The 19671-nt window shown below is 35.1% G+C and overlaps 2 protein-coding genes across 2 annotated transcripts; both read left to right on the top strand.

Moving 5' to 3' along the window:
* The first annotated feature begins 3574 nt into the window (after nt 1-3574).
* Nucleotides 3575-8263, top strand: LOC114748578 (subtilisin-like protease SBT4.6). The gene is made up of 4 exons (XM_028937008.1): nt 3575-4016; nt 4117-4344; nt 5916-6683; nt 7551-8263. Exons 1-4 carry the CDS (start codon nt 3632-3634, stop codon nt 8261-8263), a joined length of 2094 nt encoding a protein of 697 aa, XP_028792841.1. The 5' UTR covers nt 3575-3631.
* A 7339-nt stretch (nt 8264-15602) lies between these two features.
* On the top strand, nt 15603-19671 carry LOC114748577 (subtilisin-like protease SBT4.8). The gene is made up of 4 exons (XM_028937007.1): nt 15603-16089; nt 16183-16410; nt 17094-17858; nt 18980-19671. Exons 1-4 carry the CDS (start codon nt 15603-15605, stop codon nt 19669-19671), a joined length of 2172 nt encoding a protein of 723 aa, XP_028792840.1.

The raw sequence follows: 19671 nt of genomic DNA, 5'->3' as shown, positions 1-19671 counted from the left end.
AAATCCCAGATTAATAATTATTACAAAAATATTTTGTTATTTGCTTTTCAAGTATAGTTAATTGCTATTAAAATGTAATAAACAAGACTGATTTGAAATTTTGAAATTCAGGAGCTATTTTTTTTTTTTGGGAAGATTTTCCCAAATGAAAATGTATGAAACCCACTAACAATTACATTAAAATAAAAACCATCAAATTTTATAACTTATGAAGATTCAAACCCCTTAAAAAATTTTATATAATAAAAATAAAATATGTCATATATGTATGTAATTAAATGTACAACTGAAACACTATATATAATAAGGGCAGTTGGCAACTTCTTTTCCCTTAATGTTTTTAGTCCCATATCCAAAGAGGAAGTTATGTCACCGAGAAAAAGAAGAAGAGGAAGTTATCAAAAAAGGAGAATGAAAGTAGGCTCATTGGTAGCCGTGGGATTATATATATGGTCGGTGAAGATCCTTTTAAGAAGAGGCAGTTCGAATCTGGCCTATAACTTTGACAAAAAAAAAAAAAATCTGGCCTATAACGGCCCGTTTGTTAGAGTTAAGAACAAGCATAATTTGGTTAATTAAGTAGCTAATTTGGAATAAATTAAAAAAAGAATTTGAGATAAATTTAAAATATCAAATTCAAAAAGTGTTCTTTGTGTTAAAAAGGGAGAACAAAAAGTGGTGAGAACTTGGACAAAATTAAAAGGGTCAATACCACTTATAGTCATTACAATTTGACTTTATTTTCATTTTTGGTCTCTCAAATTTTAAACTAGTGGTTTTGGTTCCTTGGTCCGGTTTAAAATTTTTAGTCCCCAAAACAAAGACTAAAATAAAAAATGAGGTTAAATTTTAGGAATCAAAACTAAAATAAAATCAAATTTCAGAGGCTAAAACTATTGTTTCAAATTTCAAGGACTAAAACCAAAATGAAGTCAATTTTTAGGGACTAAAATGGTGTTAATCCAAATTAAAATATAGAACAATATGCCTTGGTTCTTTTGTTTTGTCAAAACCATCGTGCTCTTGTAATTCTTTTGGGTATTGATGTTCATTTTACACTGAAAAAACAATATTAATGGTGATTAGGTCAATCGGTCAAATAATGTAGACTAGGTAAAGTCTTGCCTTTAAACTTGTGGGTGAAAAAAATCATGCTAGGAGTCTTGTTGTTTAGGCATTTTTACCGCGTCGAATTTGACCCTATCTTACTAAATATTTCTTCTAATTCTATTTAACACAACATACAAGTAATTAGCGAATTACGTAGATAAAAAAGTTGATTAAAATTATTTAAATATAATAAATGTTTAAAAATGCAATTTACCTTTCAAAAACACCTTTTGAGGGAGAGAGTTAGAGAGCCAAACAAATAATTAATGCATTGCCTTTGGTCTTGTAACCTGTCATGAGAGTCCTTTTATAAACGGCGCACGTATTTGATTTTCCTTGTCACGTTAACTTCTTAGTGCTTGATTCTCTAATTAAAAAGAACAATACAGTGATATTAACCAATAATTAATAGGAACATATCATCCTAACAAATTCTTTTATATTTAGTACGTGCAAAAATGAAAAGTGACACTAAAAGTTTGATACAAGCTGGTGTCTCTACAAATAGAGCCGGTAATATGGGCCAACCCGCCGATTATGGGTTGGCCCGTGGCGGGCCTGAAGCTTGGCAGGCTGGGCTTTTTAGGACCGCTTTCTGACGGGTTAGAATTTTTTCAACCCGACCCGCGAGAATGGGTTGGCGGGTTAGGCTCGCCAACCCGCCAAATTTTTTTATTATTTTTTTTTAATAAAACCTACTCAAAGTCCCAAATTCCTAAATACCTAAAATAAAACATGCAAATAGAAATTATCATAAATAAAACATGGAACCCATCCAAAGTTTCAAGTTCCAAGTTTCAAATATATCAAAATATTAAACATATGATTAAATGAACATGATATGTCCTTAATAATTTAACAAACATTTCGAATTAAAACATAAATCCAAATTAACACTACCACAAAGTCACAAACACAATGTCACTACACAAATCACTATCAAGTGCTCAATCATCACTCATGAGCTAGGGCAAAGGCGCAAAGCAAAGACAAAGAGCAGAGAGCTTGGGGCTTGGGACTTGGGACTTGGGAGTTAGGATTGGCTGAGGGTGACTGGGAGACTGAGTCTGGGAGAGTTGGGAGTCTGGAAGGAGTGCGACATGCAAGCAAAATGTGAAAATGGGACCGTGTTGGTGTTGCCGTGTTAGACTATTAGACATGGACTGCTCACTGTTGCATTGTGGACTAGGCTAAGAGTGTAGAGACTAAGAGGCAAAGGAAAAAATTTGCCAAAAAAAAAATATGGTTAAACGGGTTGGCCCGCCAACCCTGCGGGTTAGCCCGCCGCGGGTTTGGGCTTGGCGGTTATGGGCTCAAAACTTCCATTTTAAAACGGTCCTAATTTTTATCAACCCAACCCGCCACTTATTGGCGGGTTGGTGGGTTGAGCCCGCAGGCTCAACCCATATTACCGGCTCTATCTACAAATAGGAACAACTTATCCCTAATAGATTCTTTAATATGTAGGATGAGAGACAAAGAGAGTACGAGTACTTAATAGTCACATAAAAAGTTTAGAGAAACATAAAATAAAAAAGTAAAAGATACTCTTCTGGTCTTATTTGTAAGTCACTTCGAATATGTTTCACACAAAATAAGAAAAACTTTAAACTTTATTAACTCTCATTTAAAATTTAAAAACTTTTCAACTTTATCCCTATTTAATATGCATTATACCTCATTTAAACCCAATCAATACAATAATAAATGAGAAATAAAATTGTATATCTATACAAAAAATTTCTCTCAATGTCCTCTAAATAGGACCAAAAAATATTTTCTCTCTCTTGTCTATAAATAAGATTAGAGGAGTACAATTTTTCAATTGCATTAATGACATTAAAAATATTCTCCTCTCTCTCTCTCCTCTCTCTCTCTCGATTTAATGCAGTTAAACTTAGCTTATATTCATTGAACCTATCCTGTTTATAATGATGAACTACGCCTTTAAAATGAATTCAAATATTTGGATTCTCCAAAAGTTTAAAAAAGTCAGATCTGTTACAAATATATGAAAATCAAATACAATTCATCAGCAATAAATTGTCCCCCCCTTTAGTGTGTGTATATATATGTACTATCTTCGATTCTAAATATAAAAACTAGTTGACTAATTTGAGTAGATTAAGAAAGTGAGTTAAACCAGTTATTTATAATAAAAAGGTGTTTTCTTTTCTAAAATATCTTTACTAATCAAGTTTATTGACTAAAGTACCATTATGAGAAGGACTATTTTGAAAAAAAAAAAAGATAAATATGAGAGACAATATAGATTTGGGTCTTATATTTAGGATCAAAATAAAAATTAAATGAGGCTTTATATTATGATCCGGAGGTAGTATATATGCATATGCTGTGCCCCTCAATACCATTCACATTCGTGCAGTGAATTAAAACGATGGCTAAGAATTCTTCAGTTATTTTCTTCTGTGGGCCTTACATTATTCTTGCGTCTATAGTAATTCCTTTATTATGCGATGCTTCTCCTGATGTTGAACATGTGAAAACTTACATAGTCTACATGGGATCACTTCCTCAGGAATCATCGTATTCTCCGACTTCTCATCATCAGAGAATGCTTCAACAAGTTACTGGAGAAATTGATGCAGCAAGTTCGTTACTGATTCGAAGCTACAAGAGAAGTTTCAATGGGTTCGCTGCAAAACTCACAGAAGAGCAAAGAGAAAAGATTGCTCAAATGGAAGAAGTTGCATCTGTTTTTCCAAGCACAACACTTCACACTCAGACGACCAGATCGTGGGATTTCATGGGTTTGGTCGAAAAAACCAAACGGAACGTATCTGCTGAAAGTGATGTCATAATCGGATTTCTTGACACTGGAATCTGGCCTGAATCGGAGAGTTTTACTGATAAAGGTTTTGGTCCTCCTCCTAAGAAATGGAGAGGTACTAATTAATTAATACTAATCCAAAGCTATTTCAATATTTGACCATACTTTGGGAGTCTATAATTTCTATTACTATTCGCATTCTCTGTTGCATTTAGGAACATGTGCAGGTGGGAAAAACTTCACATGCAACAACAAAGTCATAGGAGCTCGATTCTACAAGGAAGACTCTGCAAGAGACAATGCCGGGCATGGATCTCATACGGCCTCAACAGCAGCAGGAAACAACGTTAATGGCGCAAGCTTTTATGGTATAGCAGAAGGCACTGCGAGAGGAGGGGTTCCATCTGCGAGAATTGCTGTATACAAAACCTGCGATAGTCAAGGTAACACTTTTTACAAATGAATAACGGTGACGTTAAAATTTATGTATCTATAAACTCCTAAATTCAAGACTTTAATGACTCTTTATCTTTTCTATTTCTTGTTCTTTTTCCTAAACTATCCTCATGAACAGATTCTTATATGATATATAAGTAGTTTACATTTGATGTAATCCAATGTAAAGGATTAAAAGGAGGGTGCTTTAGGAGGGTGTCTAATTTTCTATAGAGTGAAAGGGCAAATTTACCTATGGTAATATTCAAAAAGAGCATCAACCACTATAATAAAATGTTGGACTCAAAATTACCTATGTTGATTTAAAACGAACCCAAAAATGCAACTTCCATTAAATTGACCAATGCTGACTGCTAGTTTAAAAATGTTGACCAAATAAGGTGACGTGGAGGGTGATATGCAGATGATGAAGTGTAACGTGGCTGTGTATTTTCAGTCAGAGAAGAACATACATGGTAGAAAATTGAAAAAAAAAAGATCATGTGTGGGCAAATAACTGAGATCAAACAAGAAACCATGACTACTGCCATCCTCCCCATCGGTGTTAACTATGACACTGTTGGAGACCACTTTTGTCACAGCAAGTGGTGGTGAATTTCACCGTCGACAGCCAAGACAACCATCGATAGCCATCTTCTCCTCATGACCAACCGCTTCCTGGTTTCCACCATCATCCCACCGACGCCACCATCACTATCGGCCCCTTCCATTCTCCTCCTCCTTCCACCGCAACATAAAGCAAACCCAAAAAATCATTCCCAGTCAAAATCCCAAAGCACAAGAGCAATCAAAAATTTAAAATGATGAGAAAGAATCTATAAAAGGAAGCTAAATGCTCTGAATCACAAATCATTCCCAAGTTCAACAGATTTCAGACTTAAGGCTGAACAGATTTCATACTTCTCATTTGTATTTTCTTAAGGGGAGAATAAAGGGTAATTTTCATATGGGTTTGGCATCAGAATCATTGTCAACTAGGTCGAGCAAAGCTTTAAGGGAAATAACTTGCTAGATCGCTTGTGATTTGCTCCAAGAAGGCCAACGCATTCCTATGTGGAAACTTGGTATGTTAGGTGCCGGTAAAAAAGAGAGAGAAAGCAAGAGAGAGCCAGAAAAAAGGGGAAGAAAGAAAAAAAAAAAGGACCTTTTCATTTCAGTGGAGAGGAAGGTAGCGGTGGCAGTATTGGTGTTTATGGATTCCGGCAAGTGGTAGGACCATGTAAATTTTGGGGAGAAGGAAAAAAGGAGAAAGCAAAGAAGAGACAGAAGGGGAGAGAGAGAAGAAAAGAGAAAAGGAAGGAAGAAGTGAGGGTGTGTGAGAACACGAGTACGCCTAGTGAGACCCATAAAGAAAAAAGTAACGGCTGTTAGGAGCACTTAATGGAACGAAATTTTTGCCCTGTTTCGAAAAGTTGATAAGTATTCTTGCTCCCAACATTTTATTATGGTGCCGGGTCCTCTTTTTGTATATCACAATAGATAAATTTGCTCCTTCACCCCTTTCTATATGTTAACTAGGTTTCAATATTGTTATCTAACTAACATCAATACAAGTTAGGGTTCTGCAATACTGCTGGAATCTTGGCTGCTTTCGATGATGCCATTGCAGATGGAGTTGACATACTGTCAGTTTCAATTGGAGGGATGTTTGCTCCAGACAATTTGTACGATGATTCCATCACGATTGGTTCCTTTCATGCTATGGCCAAAGGGATACTCACAGTGCAATCTGCAGGAAATGGTGGGCCTTATTCAGAAGAAGTGATCAGTGTTGCACCATGGATCCTCACAGTTGCAGCAAGCCATACGGATCGCCAAATCGTCGACAAGCTTGTTCTTGGGAATGGCACAACCTTAGTGGGAGATTCAGTGAATGCTTTTGATCCAAAAGGGACCAAATATCCCATAGCCAAGTGTGTGGATCGAAATTATTCCGACCTTTGTGTTTGTCTGAAAAGTGAAATCCAAGGAAAGATTGTGTTATGTGGTGCACAGATAGACCTTAATGTTCACGAAGCTGGTGCAGTTGGTGCAATTGGACGAGGTAGTACTCAAAGTCTTCTTGCACCACCTGATGTGAGTGTATTTCCTTATCTCACATTATCTGAAAACGACTATGATGTTGTTGAGTCATACTCAAGATCATCAGCAAATCCAGAGGCTGGGATAATGAAGAGCGAGAGTATTGTGGATAATACTGCTCCAAGAGTGGCTGAGTTCTCTTCACGAGGGCCAAACATAGCAGTCCCAGAAATCCTAAAACCAGATATAACTGCACCAGGAGTGCATATCTTAGCCGCATATTCTCCTCTAGCTCCACCATCAGGTAACACTCTTCAGTTTTCCAAAAATTATAGTACCACGTATGCTTGTTTTCTTATTCCACTACTAAAACTTCTTTCTAGAAAGTAAAATATTAATACTTTCTCTTCAATCTTCTTCATGTCAAGCTTTTCAAACTTTGGGTTTAGATGTCTAATGTCCTTGTAATGTTTTATCTTCTCAAAATTTTTATTATCATATTCTGTATATATAATGTGAGGTATTTTGATATTTTATAGTAACGGACAGTCTAGGTCCTTTTTTTTTACATTTTTCCAATGAAAAGGGTTTTATAGTTATGCAGTTTAGATTTGTTTTTTGTGAAAAAAATGCACCATTTTATCTATATAAAACATAAAATGTCTCTCATTTTATGTATAATTTAATGACACAAAAAAAAAATTAAGAGGTTAGGATATTATGAGAGAATAGAAGGAACTGGTTGCGATATTATTAATTAGAAACTAGAGAGATTTGTGGCCCATATCCGAATTTTTGATAGAAAAAGAAAATAAGCACTAAAAAAAAAGACTTTAGGTGACAATTTTTGATGGCTACAAAGAAAGTCGCCGCTGAAAGTCGACAATAAAAAGTCACCGGTGACAAAAAAGTCAAAAATAGAGATAGAGTGCACACTCTAGCTAATTGGTTGGAAAGGTTTCCTTCAACATGATTGAAGCAAAAAGTTTAAAAAATTGAAAAATTGTAAAAAATAAAACAAAAAATTAAAAATTTTCTTATATCTATAGAAAATTTTGGTTAAGGAAAAATATGTTCTCTTTATATTGTTGCTTACGTTTTTACCTAATTAATTATATTTGGGTTTGAGCTCAAGCAAGTATAACATTAATTTGTCAAATTGTTTCTTCAGGCAATGACGAGTTCGACTTAAGAAGGGGAATTAAGTACAGCATTATGTCTGGAACCTCCATGTCATGTCCTCATGCATCTGGAATAGCCGCATACGTGAAAAGTTTTCATCCAGATTGGTCTCCGGCAGCCATCAAATCCGCAATTATGACGACAGCTAAACCTATGAATATTCCTACTAATGATGACGATCATGTTGATGATTTTGCTTATGGATCAGGACATGTTAATCCTGTGCGAGCTATTGATCCAGGACTTGTTTATGATATCTCAAAACAAGAATACTTAGAACTTCTCTGCAATCTTGGTTACAACACTTCAATCATCAAAAAAATCTCTGGTGATCACAAGGTCACTTGTCCCAAATCTCCTGATAGATCCTTGATAAGAAATACAAACTTTCCTTCGATGTTAGCAGAAGTGAAATCTATGAAACCTTTTGATGTTAAGATTAATCGAACAGTCACAAATGTTGGATTTGTCTACTCAAAGTACGAGGTGACTGTACGATCAACTCAAGGAGTGAACATTACCGTGGAACCTAAGGTGTTGTCCTTCCAGTCTTCGAGGGAGAAACAATCATTTGTTGTGAGAATTGTGGGAGGGAAATTACCAGCAGAAACGGTGGTGTCCTCATCACTTGTATGGTCAGATGGCACTCATAATGTTAGGAGTCCTATTATTGTGAATGTTTTGAACTCGACTAGAGGTTAATATATACTAGAAAATAGACTAGTAAAATTATGATTTTTGGTATCAAATGTTAAAATGGGACATTTTGTTTTGTTTGAGAAATTCTGTGCCTCACTCCTAGTGTTCTCCTCATTTAGTATTCCTTTACATGATTAATTGATGGCTAAATTTCATGGATTACTAAAACTCAAGCTTTAGCACATAATAAGAAAGTCAACTAAATTAGTCAATTATAATATATGTTACTAATTTTTCTAAAATATACCTGTATAACACTATTTATATTTTTATGACAATAATGTTATGTTATGTATCTTAAACCAAAACAATATATTATATATCAACAAGTTAGGAAAATTGGTTTGAGAAAAAATAATAAATATGAGAAACAAAATATATTAAAGTTTTATATTTAGAATAAAATTCAACACAAATCCCCAACTAGCTCTCTTGTTGGAAACAAGAGCGAGTATATTTCAATAAATGCAAAATATCATATTCAACATTTTATTTAATTTCTCAAAAAAAAAAAGAAAGACGTAAGAAAGAAAGGCATTAGAGGAGACAAACAAATAGTGCATGGTTCTTTTTTGGGCAAAAAAAATAATGTATTCATGGTTTGAGTGAGGAAGTGCACTTCCTAATATTAATCATTCTTGGTCAGCAAATGGCTCTCATTATCGCAGGGAAAAACATTGCTCCAGTTCCTCCTTCTACAAAAGAAGATGATTTACTGAGGAGGAGCTCTAAGAAAATTAAGAATAGTAGAATGGAACATGGAGAGACCTCTAAACTAAACCAATGGCCAAAACTTGGGACTGCTCAGGGACCCAAGAAGAGAACTAGTTTGACATTTGTTGAAACATTGAAAGGTGTAAACCACCAGAGTGATCATGCATTTTGATGATGAAATAGAGGAAAACGATGAGAAATCAGATAATAGTATGTCTGTTCAGTTTGACGATGAGAATGGGAGGAAAGAACCATTGGTTCGTATAAGGGAGGATCCAAAGAGAAACTTTCCTACATTTCACTTCTTTGGGAGAATAAAGAAGAGGCTATATAGAGCTTGGAAGAAAACAGTGATAGTCAAGCTCTTAGACTATAGTATTTGGATATAAAGCGTTGGAAGCCAGGTTGCAAGTTCTATAGGCAAAAAGAGGAGTTATTAGTTTGATTAACATTGGTTATGGTTATTTTGTAGTCAAAGTCTCGAATAGGGAGGACTATTTTAATGCATTGACAGGAGGTCCATGGATGATTTACGACCATTATTTAACAATGAGACCTTGGGAACCAAAGTTGAATCCTGCTAAAGCCAAAGTTGATAAAGTAATTGTCTAGGTATGCCTACTAAGAGTGTTTCTAGAGTATTATGATGAAGAGGCTCTTACCATTATTGGAAATAGAATTGGAGAAACCATTAAAGTTGATGTTTATACTTCTCAGCTTAGCGGCCATTACGCCAGGATATGTGCTATGGTTGATTTGAGCAAACAGTTAATGTTTGGGTTTTCTTTGGATGGAGAAGATTATTATTTGGAATATGAAGGGCTACATTCTCGTTGTCTGAATTGTGGAGTATATGGACATCAAAGTGAGATATGCCTAGTGAGGAAACCTGTTGTAGAACCTCAAGGGGTTAGTAGAGGGAATCAGATTGGTGAAGGACCAGGAAGACAAGACCCAGGGATGGGGTTTAAGGGAATTGGAGGCACTGATCAAGAAGTGTGGAAAGTAGTACAAAAACCCCACCAGTAATGGAAGGGGAAGGAGAAAACAGGTGAGAATTTTTGGCAAATAGCATTCAGGACAAGGTTTGATGTGGTGGCTGAGGTGGAGAATACTCAAATTAATCTCACAAAAGAAATAGAAAATGAAGTGATTCCTGCAATGTCGAACCTGGAGCACGTACCTTTTGTTGTTGCTCCCACTACTAATGTATGGATTTGCAAAGAAGAAAAAGGGGTAGAGCAATGAGCAGAAAAAGAATAACAGTATGGTGGCAAGAATGGTCCTAGAGAGGACTATAGATAGTTCCTTGAAGGGAGTTGAAACGAGGAAAAGGGAAAAAAGGTCTTGGGATATGTTTGTGAACCACAGGAGATCAAACGAGATTTTAATATTGACATACAATGAAACGGAAGAACAAATTGTAAATGAGGAGGAAACTCCTACTTATCCTTCTCATGAAAATGTTGGAGGAGATCCGATGGAATATGTAGGAGATATCGACCCCCTACCTCACGATCCAGGTGAAGATGCAGTAATGGATACATGCCCTAGAGGTGAGCATAATGGGCCTAGCCTTGTTAGCCCATATGTGAATACTTCAGAGAGAGAAGCGCAAAGTGAAGATTCAGTGATACCCGAAACATAATTACCTTCCCTGTTTTAATTGGGCCGTGATATTAAACCTCGCTCATGGTTTGTTTTCATATGGATAAGATATTTTATTGGAATGTCAGGGGGGCCAGTAATAAAGGCCTCTCAAAAAATTTAAAGGCTTTATTTGGTAACTCCAACCCTTCTGTTCTCATCCTTTCAAAAACAAAGTGTGAGAGTGATTCAAAGCTGCGCTGTCTCTCATCTCTAGGTTTTGATAGTTTATCGATTATTCCAGGTGTAGGGTGTTCAGGGGGTCTGGCAGTAGCTTGGCGAAGTGATGTAGTGCGGATTTTAGTGCTTATTCAGAATTTTTTTCTTGGACCATAATCCCTTCGTTCTGGCTATACATGTTGAAAGCTTGACTTTTAAAGGTCTTAAACTTTTTCGTTTTGAAGCTATGTGGATTGAATATGAAAATTTTTAGAATTTTGTAGAGAATTCATGGAAGGAAAATGATGATTTTAATAAAACCTTGTTTGAATTCAAAGATTCTATTCTAGTTTGGAATAAGGAAGTTTTTGGTTTTATAGAGAAAAAGAAAAGAATTCTCTTGTCTAAACTAAAGGGTATACAACAATGTCAATCTTATCCCTACTCTTCTTTTCTTGTTGATCTGGAATATAAACTTTAATTAGAATTGAAGGAGATCTTGAAATGGGAAGAAGTCAAATGGTTTCAAAAAGCTAGATCAAATTGGATTACAAAAGGAGATAGAAGCACTCGGTATTATCATCTCAAAACACATAGAAGAAGAAAATGGAATAGGATTCTTGCTCTTAAGAATGAACAAGGAGAGTGGCTGGAGGATGAGGCTGGTCTTAACAAGCTAGTTGTTGATTACTTCAAAACTTTGTATTCCCAGGATGAAACGGGTTTTATTGACCTAGTCACTAAAGTTAACTTTCCTGAAATTGATACTTCTTCTTTGCAATCTATGTGTGATATGCCTACTTATGAGGAGATTAAATCTGCTATTTTTGTTATGGGACCTTTTAAAGCCTTTGGTTTTGATGGTTTTTCTCCTATTTTCTTTCAACATAATTGGAAGATTATTGGTCTAGCCATGTGTAGATTCGTTAAAAGTATTTTTGAAGGAAGTGTGACAGTTAGTGAGTTTAATAAAACTTTAATCTCTCTTATACCGAAAAGAGAAAATCCAGAGATAGTTGCCCATTTTAGACCAATCTCTCTTTGTTCAGTGCATTACAAATGGGTGACAAAAATTATCACTCAAAGACTCAAATCAGTAATAAATGATGTGATTTCTCCTTATCAAGCTAGTTTTATTAAAGGAAGGCAAATACAAGATAACATTGTTATTGGGCAAGAGATCCTTCATACGATGAATAGAACAAAAGGAAGGAAAGGATTAGTAGCAATGAAGGTTGATCTTGAGAAAGCCTATGATAGGCTTAGCTAGAAATTTCTCCGTGATGTTCTTTATGAAGTGGGATTGGAAGAAAAATTTATGAATCTTATAATGTCCTGTGTAACTACTATCCAGCATAATGTGTTATGGAATGGCTCTACTACTGAATATTTCACTCCTGAAAGAGGCCTCAGATAAGGGGATCCAATATCTACTCTCCTCTTTGTGCTATGCATGGACAAATTGTCACATCTAATTTGTGATGCTGTAAATGAGGGCAAGTGGAAACCGATTTCTATCACTAGAAATGGTCTGGCTTTCTCACATCTGATGTTTGCGGATGATCTGCTACTGTTTGGTGTTGCTACAGAGAAACAAGTTACTTGTATGATGGGAATTTTGGATCTATTTTCTCAGGCTTTAAGAGAGTGAGTTAACAGAAGCAAATCTTCCCTTTATTTCACCTAGAGTGGAAGCAAATGTTAAAAGGAAGATTAGAGATATAACACAAATGATAGTTTTCAGCTGAGATTGGAAGGTACCTTGGTTTCCCTCTTTCAAATAATAGAAGACCTACAGAAAAGTTCCAGTATATAGTTGAGAGGGTAAGAACAAAATTAGATAGCTGGAAAGCTAAATGTCCATCCATAGTTGGACGAATTACATTAGCCAAATCTGTCTGGAGTTCTATTCCCCTATATCCCATGCAAGTCTCTCAAATTCCCAAGAAAATTTGTGATGAAGTTGAAAGGCTTCAAAGAAACTTCATTTGGGGTTATAACCAAAATACAAAAGGCTATCACCCAATAGGATGGCAGTCTATTACTTTACCAAAGACCTATGGAGGACTTGGTTTTAAAAAATTATCCGTACTAAACTCTACTTATAGGGAAAAGTTAACTTGGAGATTATTGATAGGAGAAAAGGGTCTATGGACTGAGGTTTTGAATCAAAAGTACATGTTGCACAATGAACAGGATCTTCTTATGGCTCTACCTGGAGATTCTAAATTGTGGAAGTTTATTTGTAAACAAAAAGAAGTGGTGGACAAAGGATCAATGTGGCAACTTAGGAATAAGAAATCAATTTGGTTCTTTACTGATTTTAGCTTTTCACAGATAGGAAACTCAAAGACCTTTGTGTAAGGGACCTATCTGATGAAGAGCAAAGCAGTGTGGTAGTTAATTGGGTGACATATGGCTCACAGAACTGGTCTAAATTGCATAATCTGGTTTCGGCTAAGGTTTTGGCAAGACTTTGCTAGTGTGATCCTTGCTAGAGAAGATGTTCTAATGTGGAAAGTCTCAAGTACAGGGTTATTCAGTATTAAGAGTGCTTATTACCTGATTGAGGAGAATCCTTCTTCTCTTTATAGTCCGATTTATAAACTAATTTGGAGATGGCCATGAGTTGAAAGGATTAGGATGTTTATTTGGAGAATATTTCATGGTAGACTGCCCACTAATCTCTGGAGAAACAGTTGGTCTCAATACTCTCCATTATGTTCTTACTGTGGTAATGAAGTGGAAAGTATTTTACATGTGCTTAGAGACTATGAATATGCAAAATATGTGTGGAACTCCCTTATAGACTAGAAGTTTGTGAATAGATTTTTCCTGGTCTCTTTGCAAGCATGGATTGCTCTCAACTTGCAGGAAAATATGAGCCTAGATGGAAATGATAATTGGGATTTGTCTTGGGGATTCTCAGTTTGGAAGTTATGGCTCTGGAGGAATGAATCAGTTTTTGATTATAACTTTGAAAAGCCTACAGATCCTGTAGCTGTAATTAAACATAGCTGGAAAAACTATTCTATAGGAACAGGACTTGTGATGGCTGATGAAAAATCTCAGTCTACAATCACCTCAAACTCATGGGTGGCACCACCTCAAGGATGGATCAAACTAAATGTTGATGGTGTTGTAGTAAATTCATCTAATAGAGCTGGCTATATATGGAGGTGTTCTTAGAGATCAGTGTGGTAATTGGATTATGGGTTTCTCTTTCCAGATTGGATTATGCAGTGTCTTAAAGGCAGAAGCTTGGGGTACCTACAAGGGGCTAAAGTTGCCTTGGGATTTTGGATCAAGAAAGTTATACTTGAATCTGATGCCAAAAATCTGATTGATTATCTAACTACAAATCAGCCTCCTCCTTCCTATAGCCTTTTGTTATTACAGATTCGTGATCTATTGAAGTATGATTGGGAGATTAGATTATGCTTTACTGCAAGACAAGCAAACAAGGTTGCTGATGCGGTGGCCAAACAGGGAATCTCAATCTCTTCTTATTATGATGTCTGCTCGAGTACTATGAGGCAACTGGTAGAAAAGGACTATTTGGGATTTAATCCCACTTAGTCTCTATTTTCCTGTTTTCTTATGTACCAAAAAAAAATCATTCTTGGTCTAACAATTCTCGTTTACTTTAATTTAAGAACAATGTTTATCTAATTTGGTCAAGTTACAGAAGATACTTAATTTAATTAATTATAATAAATATGATATATATTCTTAAATACCCTTGTATAAAATAAAAAGTTGCATTAAAAAAATAAACTGCCATTACTCGGAAGTAGCATTGAATCAGCAGCCAAGCAAGCCCTTAGCAGTGTGGCTGGCTACATGGATGTCTGTCTGTATTAGCCTTTTAAAAATAATTTTAAAAAAATGATTTTATAGAATTTAAAATAAATATGTAAAATTAATTTTGTCTTAATTTATGTAAAAATCAAATTTTTTAAAAGTTTTTTGGGGTTTTCACCCTCTTCTAAACCCCGCATTGGAGATGATGGACGTAATATGCACAGACCAGGCTAGTTTTAGCGAGTATCGACAGGTGTCTTGAAGGGTGTCCCTTCCTTTTGTATAGGGAAAAAAAAGAATCATCTGGTTGACTGCAAGAAGCAGGTACTTCTACTACAATGTTTGAAAAATTTACAAATTCACAAAATCTACATAATAATTTTTGTGTTTGATATCAGCAGTTTATAGAATTCTTTAAAAAAAATAAATTTTTTGATGAGATTAATATTTTACTAGAATTTTTTTGGAGAAAAAAATCCAATCACTTTGAGGTTTGAATTATTAAAATAAACTTTACCTCATATAAAATGTGGTAATAATTTACAAAATAATAGGCGTTATTAACCTTGAGGAAGGAGTATTATGATTACCTAAAGATGCCTTTAAAAGAATTATGTTTTGCACTTTGCGTCCAACAATATTCAAAATTGATTACATACTCTATAATATACATACTCATACACAAACATAATATATTAACAGTTTGTAATTATGAAATAAAAAAAAAAGTATATATAATTTTTCACTTGCATTTAGTTGCATTAAAAATATCCCTTTTTCATTTAATGCCAATAAATTTAGCTTACATTCATTGCACCTATCCTGTTACTGAAGCATTTGATTAGTTCAAGAACTTGATTCTCCATTATGTTTGGATTTGAAAGTTTAAACATGTTAAAAATATGAAAGTCAAATACTGTTCATTAATTGGCAATAAATTGTCCTTTCTTTAGTACTTCATATATATGTTGTGCCTCTCATTACCATTCACATTTCAGCAGTGATGATGAACAAAACAATGGTTAAGCGTTCTTCAATTATTTTCTTCACATGTATTGTAATTCTCTTAATATGCGATGCTGCTTCTGATGTCGAACACAGGAAAACTTATGTAGTATACATGGGATCACTTCCTGAGGAATCATCGTACTCTCCGATTTCTCATCATCTGGGAATGCTTCAACAAGTTACTGGAGAAACCGATGCCGCAAGTTCATTGCTGATTCGAAGCTACAAGAGAAGTTTCAATGGGTTCGCTGCAAAGCTCACAGAAGAGCAAAGAGAAAAGATTGCTCGAATGGAAGGAGTGGCGTCTGTTTTTCCAAACACAGTACTTCACACTCATACAACCAGATCGTGGGACTGCATTGGTTTGGTTGAGTCAGTCAAGCGAAACGTTTCAGGTGAAAGTGATGTCATAATCGGATTTCTTGACACTGGAATCTGGCCTGAATCTGAGAGTTTTACAGATAAAGGTTTTGCTCCTCCTCCTAAGAAATGGAAAGGTACCAATTAATACTCATCAAAAACTACTTCACTATTTGAGCATATTTTGGGAGTCATGATTTTTCTTACTAGTCGCATTGTGTTGCATTTAGGAACTTGTGCCGGTGGGAAAAACTTCACATGTAATAACAAAATCATAGGAGCTCGATTCTACAGAGGAGACTCTGCTAGAGATGATGTCGGCCACGGATCTCATACGGCCTCAATAGCAGCTGGAAACAACGTTAATGGCGCGGGCTTTTATGGTATAGCAGAAGGCACTGCAAGAGGAGGGGTCCTATCTGCGAGAATTGCTGTATACAAACCCTGCGATAATGAAGGTGACATTTTCGACAAATTAAATAACTATACGGCGTCTTTAAAGAATATATGGTAACTTATAGGGATTATTTTACTTCTAAATATAAGATATTGTTAATTTACATAATTTGTGTGAATTAGTTAATTAGCCCTTATAAATGTTTAGGACATTAGCTTTTAATATTGTTATGTGACAACATTAATGTGCGTAGAGGCTCCCATTAAAGAGTATTCTAATGCACATGATTAAAGACGATAACTTATTTCAACAAAAAAAACACTATACTACTTCTAGTTCTTGATATAAGATTTTTTTAAAATTTTATTTTGTTCTTAAATATAAGACCTCAATTCACTTTGTCTCTCATATTTATCTATTTTTTCCAAGGTAGTCCTTATAATAATAATAATAGTTTTAGCCAATATACTTGATTAGCAAGGATATTTTAGGAAAAATAATATCTACTTGTTACAAATACCTAATATAGCTAATTTTCTTAATCTATTCAAATTAATGAACTAGCTCTTATATTAAGGATCAGACGAAGCAGTTTAGAAAAACCAACAAGTATTTATAACAAATAACCAACTTAATTAATTTTTTAATATTATCAAATTAGTTATCTAGCTCTTATATTAAGGACCAACTATGTTTAGTAAATTAGATCTCAATATTGTTATGTAACAACATTAATGTGTGTAGGGTGCAGTGATGCGGGAATCTTGGCTGCTTTCGATGATGCCATAGCAGATGGAGTTGACATACTTTCGCTTTCACTCGGAGGGATGTTTCCTCCTGACGATTTATACAATGACGGTGGCATCTCGATCGGTTCCTTCCATGCTATGGCCAAAGGGATACTCACAGTGCAATCTGCAGGAAACGAAGGGCCCGATCCAAACTCATTGACAAGTGTTGCGCCATGGATCCTCTCAGTTGCAGCAAGCACCACAGATCGCCAAATCATAGACAAGCTTGTTCTTGGCAATGGAGCAACCTTAGTGGGAGATTCAGTGAATGCTTTTGATCCAAACGGGACCAAGTATCCCTTAGCCAAATGTAAGGATCGAATCTATTCCGACGTTTGCGAGTGTCTGAAAAGTGAGATCCAAGGAAAGACAGTGTTATGCAACACTCGTATAGACATTAAGGCTCATGAAGCTGGTGCAGTTGGAGCGATTGTAAAGGATAGTGGTGTAAGCAATGGACCAACCGGTGTGACTTTATTTCCTTATCTCACATTATCTCCAAAAGAGTATAATGTTGTTGCGTCATACTCAAGATCATTATCAAATCCAGAGGCTGAGATAATGAAGAGTGAGAGTATTGCGGATGATAATGCTCCGAGAGTAGCTAAGTTTTCTTCACGTGGGCCAAGCGTAGCAGTCCCAGAAATCCTAAAACCAGATATAACTGCACCAGGAGTGAATATCTTGGCAGCATATTCTCCTCTGGCTTCACCATCAGGTAACTCTATCACACACACACACACACACACACACACACACACACTTGTTTTCAGTTCATTCTCTGTTAACAGCTGCGGCCAATAAGTAATATCTATAGGCTAATAAGTAATATGTGTGTGTGGGTATGTGCGCGTGCGTCTTACATGTTCTTTGCTTTTCAAAATTCCCATGTCACATCTTGTTTTCTTGTTTTACTTCAAGATGTCATTTTCTTTCCGAACTTTCTCTTAGAAAAAGTATAACATTCATGAAAACTTTTCTCTTAGAATTTCTCTTGACTTTTCTCTCATTTTAAGCCTTTTTTTTTTTTTGCAATTCTTTGGGCTTGGGACAACTAATACCCTAAAATTATGTAGTTTTGATTTAACTTTTCTGAAAATTGTGAAAAAATGCATCATTATTTTTTCGTTGTAAGATATTAATGTCTTTTATTTTAGGAAAAATGGTCAAAAAATACTGTTGGAATAGAAAATTTGCATATAGGAACCGGTTTACAAAAATTATTGTTAAAACTCATACTATGGTTGTCAAAATCCATACTAATATTGTCGTGGGTTCTTATTTATAATTTTTCTATTTCGGTAGTCTTTTTTTTTAACCATTTCCCTTTATTTTATGTAGAAGGAAACAATTAAAAAATAGGGGCATTAGAGGCTCTATGCTCAAACTTTCATAGAAAAACTAAGGAAAAAAGTTTGCTCAAATTCCTTATCTCTATTATGTCAAGTTTTCTAATCATATATGGTCATGTGTCATTTTTTTCATGTGTATTTATATTTTTTTTGCCATTACATGTGTATTTATAATTAAGTGCTATTAAATGTTAATATTTCAAAAATAGGCCACATAATTATGTGTGATTGAAGAATTTGACATTATAGATATAAGAAACTTAATGCAAGTATTATCTTAAAAGTAAATAAGAGAACAAGTTGAGAGGAAATTGATTTTTTAAAAAAAAGAAATAAAAAAACAAAAATCAAGATTTTTTTAACTATAAAAAATTTTGATAAGAAAAGTATGTTTTGCTTGTATTGTTGTTTACATTTTTACCTGATTAATTATATATTTAGGTTTGAGTTGTTAAGCAAGTACAATTATGTCAAATTGCTTATTCAGGTCATGATGATTTAGACCCTAGAAGGGTTAAGTACAATATCATCTCAGGAACCTCTATGGCATGTCCTCATGCATCTGGAATAGCTGCATATGTGAAAAGTTTTCATCCAAATTGGTCTCCGGCAGCCATCAAATCTGCGATTATGACAACAGCTAAACTTATAAATGGTCCTAAAGATCACTTTTCTTATGGATTAGGACATGTTAATCCCATGCAAGCTGTTGATCCTGGACTTGTTTATGACCTTTCAAAACAAGATTACCTAGAACTTCTCTGCAATCTTGGTTATAACACTTCAATCATCAAACGAATATCTGGTGATCAAAGTGTCACATGCCCCAAATCTCCTGCTAGACCCTTGATAAGAAATACGAACTTTCCTTCAATACTAATAGAAGAACAATCCATGAAACCATTTGATGTTCAGATTAATCGAATAGTCACAAATGTTGGATTTGCTAACTCAGAGTACAATGTATCTGTACAGTCAACTTCAGGAGTCAACATTACAGTAGAACCTAAGGTGTTGTCCTTCAAGTCTTTCAGTGAGAAACAATCTTTTGTTGTAAGAATTGTGGGAGGGAAATTACCAGCAGGCTCAGTGTTGTTCGCATCACTTGTATGGTCAGACGGCACTCATAATGTTAGGAGTCCTATTATTGTGAACATTTTGAAGTCGACTAGAGGTTAA

This window comes from Neltuma alba, unplaced genomic scaffold, assembly GCF_004799145.2.
Source record: "Neltuma alba isolate B1F8T4 unplaced genomic scaffold, ASM479914v2 tig00005746_pilon, whole genome shotgun sequence".
Lineage (NCBI taxonomy): Eukaryota > Viridiplantae > Streptophyta > Magnoliopsida > Fabales > Fabaceae > Neltuma > Neltuma alba.
The sequence above is the reverse complement of the archived record's forward strand: the minus strand, read 5'-3'. Positions and strand labels throughout refer to the sequence as shown.

Excerpts from the sequence above, each read along its gene's own strand:
- LOC114748578 (XM_028937008.1), top strand. The coding sequence starts at position 3,632 with ATGGGATCACTTCCTCAGGAATCATCGTATTCTCCGACTTCTCATCAT. Across the intron at positions 4,017-4,116 it reads TCCTCCTAAGAAATGGAGAG|GAACATGTGCAGGTGGGAAA; the intron begins GTACTAATTAAT and ends TGTTGCATTTAG. Across the intron at positions 6,684-7,550 it reads TCCTCTAGCTCCACCATCAG|GCAATGACGAGTTCGACTTA; the intron begins GTAACACTCTTC and ends TTGTTTCTTCAG.
- LOC114748577 (XM_028937007.1), top strand. The coding sequence starts at position 15,603 with ATGGTTAAGCGTTCTTCAATTATTTTCTTCACATGTATTGTAATTCTC. Across the intron at positions 16,090-16,182 it reads TCCTCCTAAGAAATGGAAAG|GAACTTGTGCCGGTGGGAAA; the intron begins GTACCAATTAAT and ends TGTTGCATTTAG. Across the intron at positions 17,859-18,979 it reads TCCTCTGGCTTCACCATCAG|GTCATGATGATTTAGACCCT; the intron begins GTAACTCTATCA and ends TTGCTTATTCAG.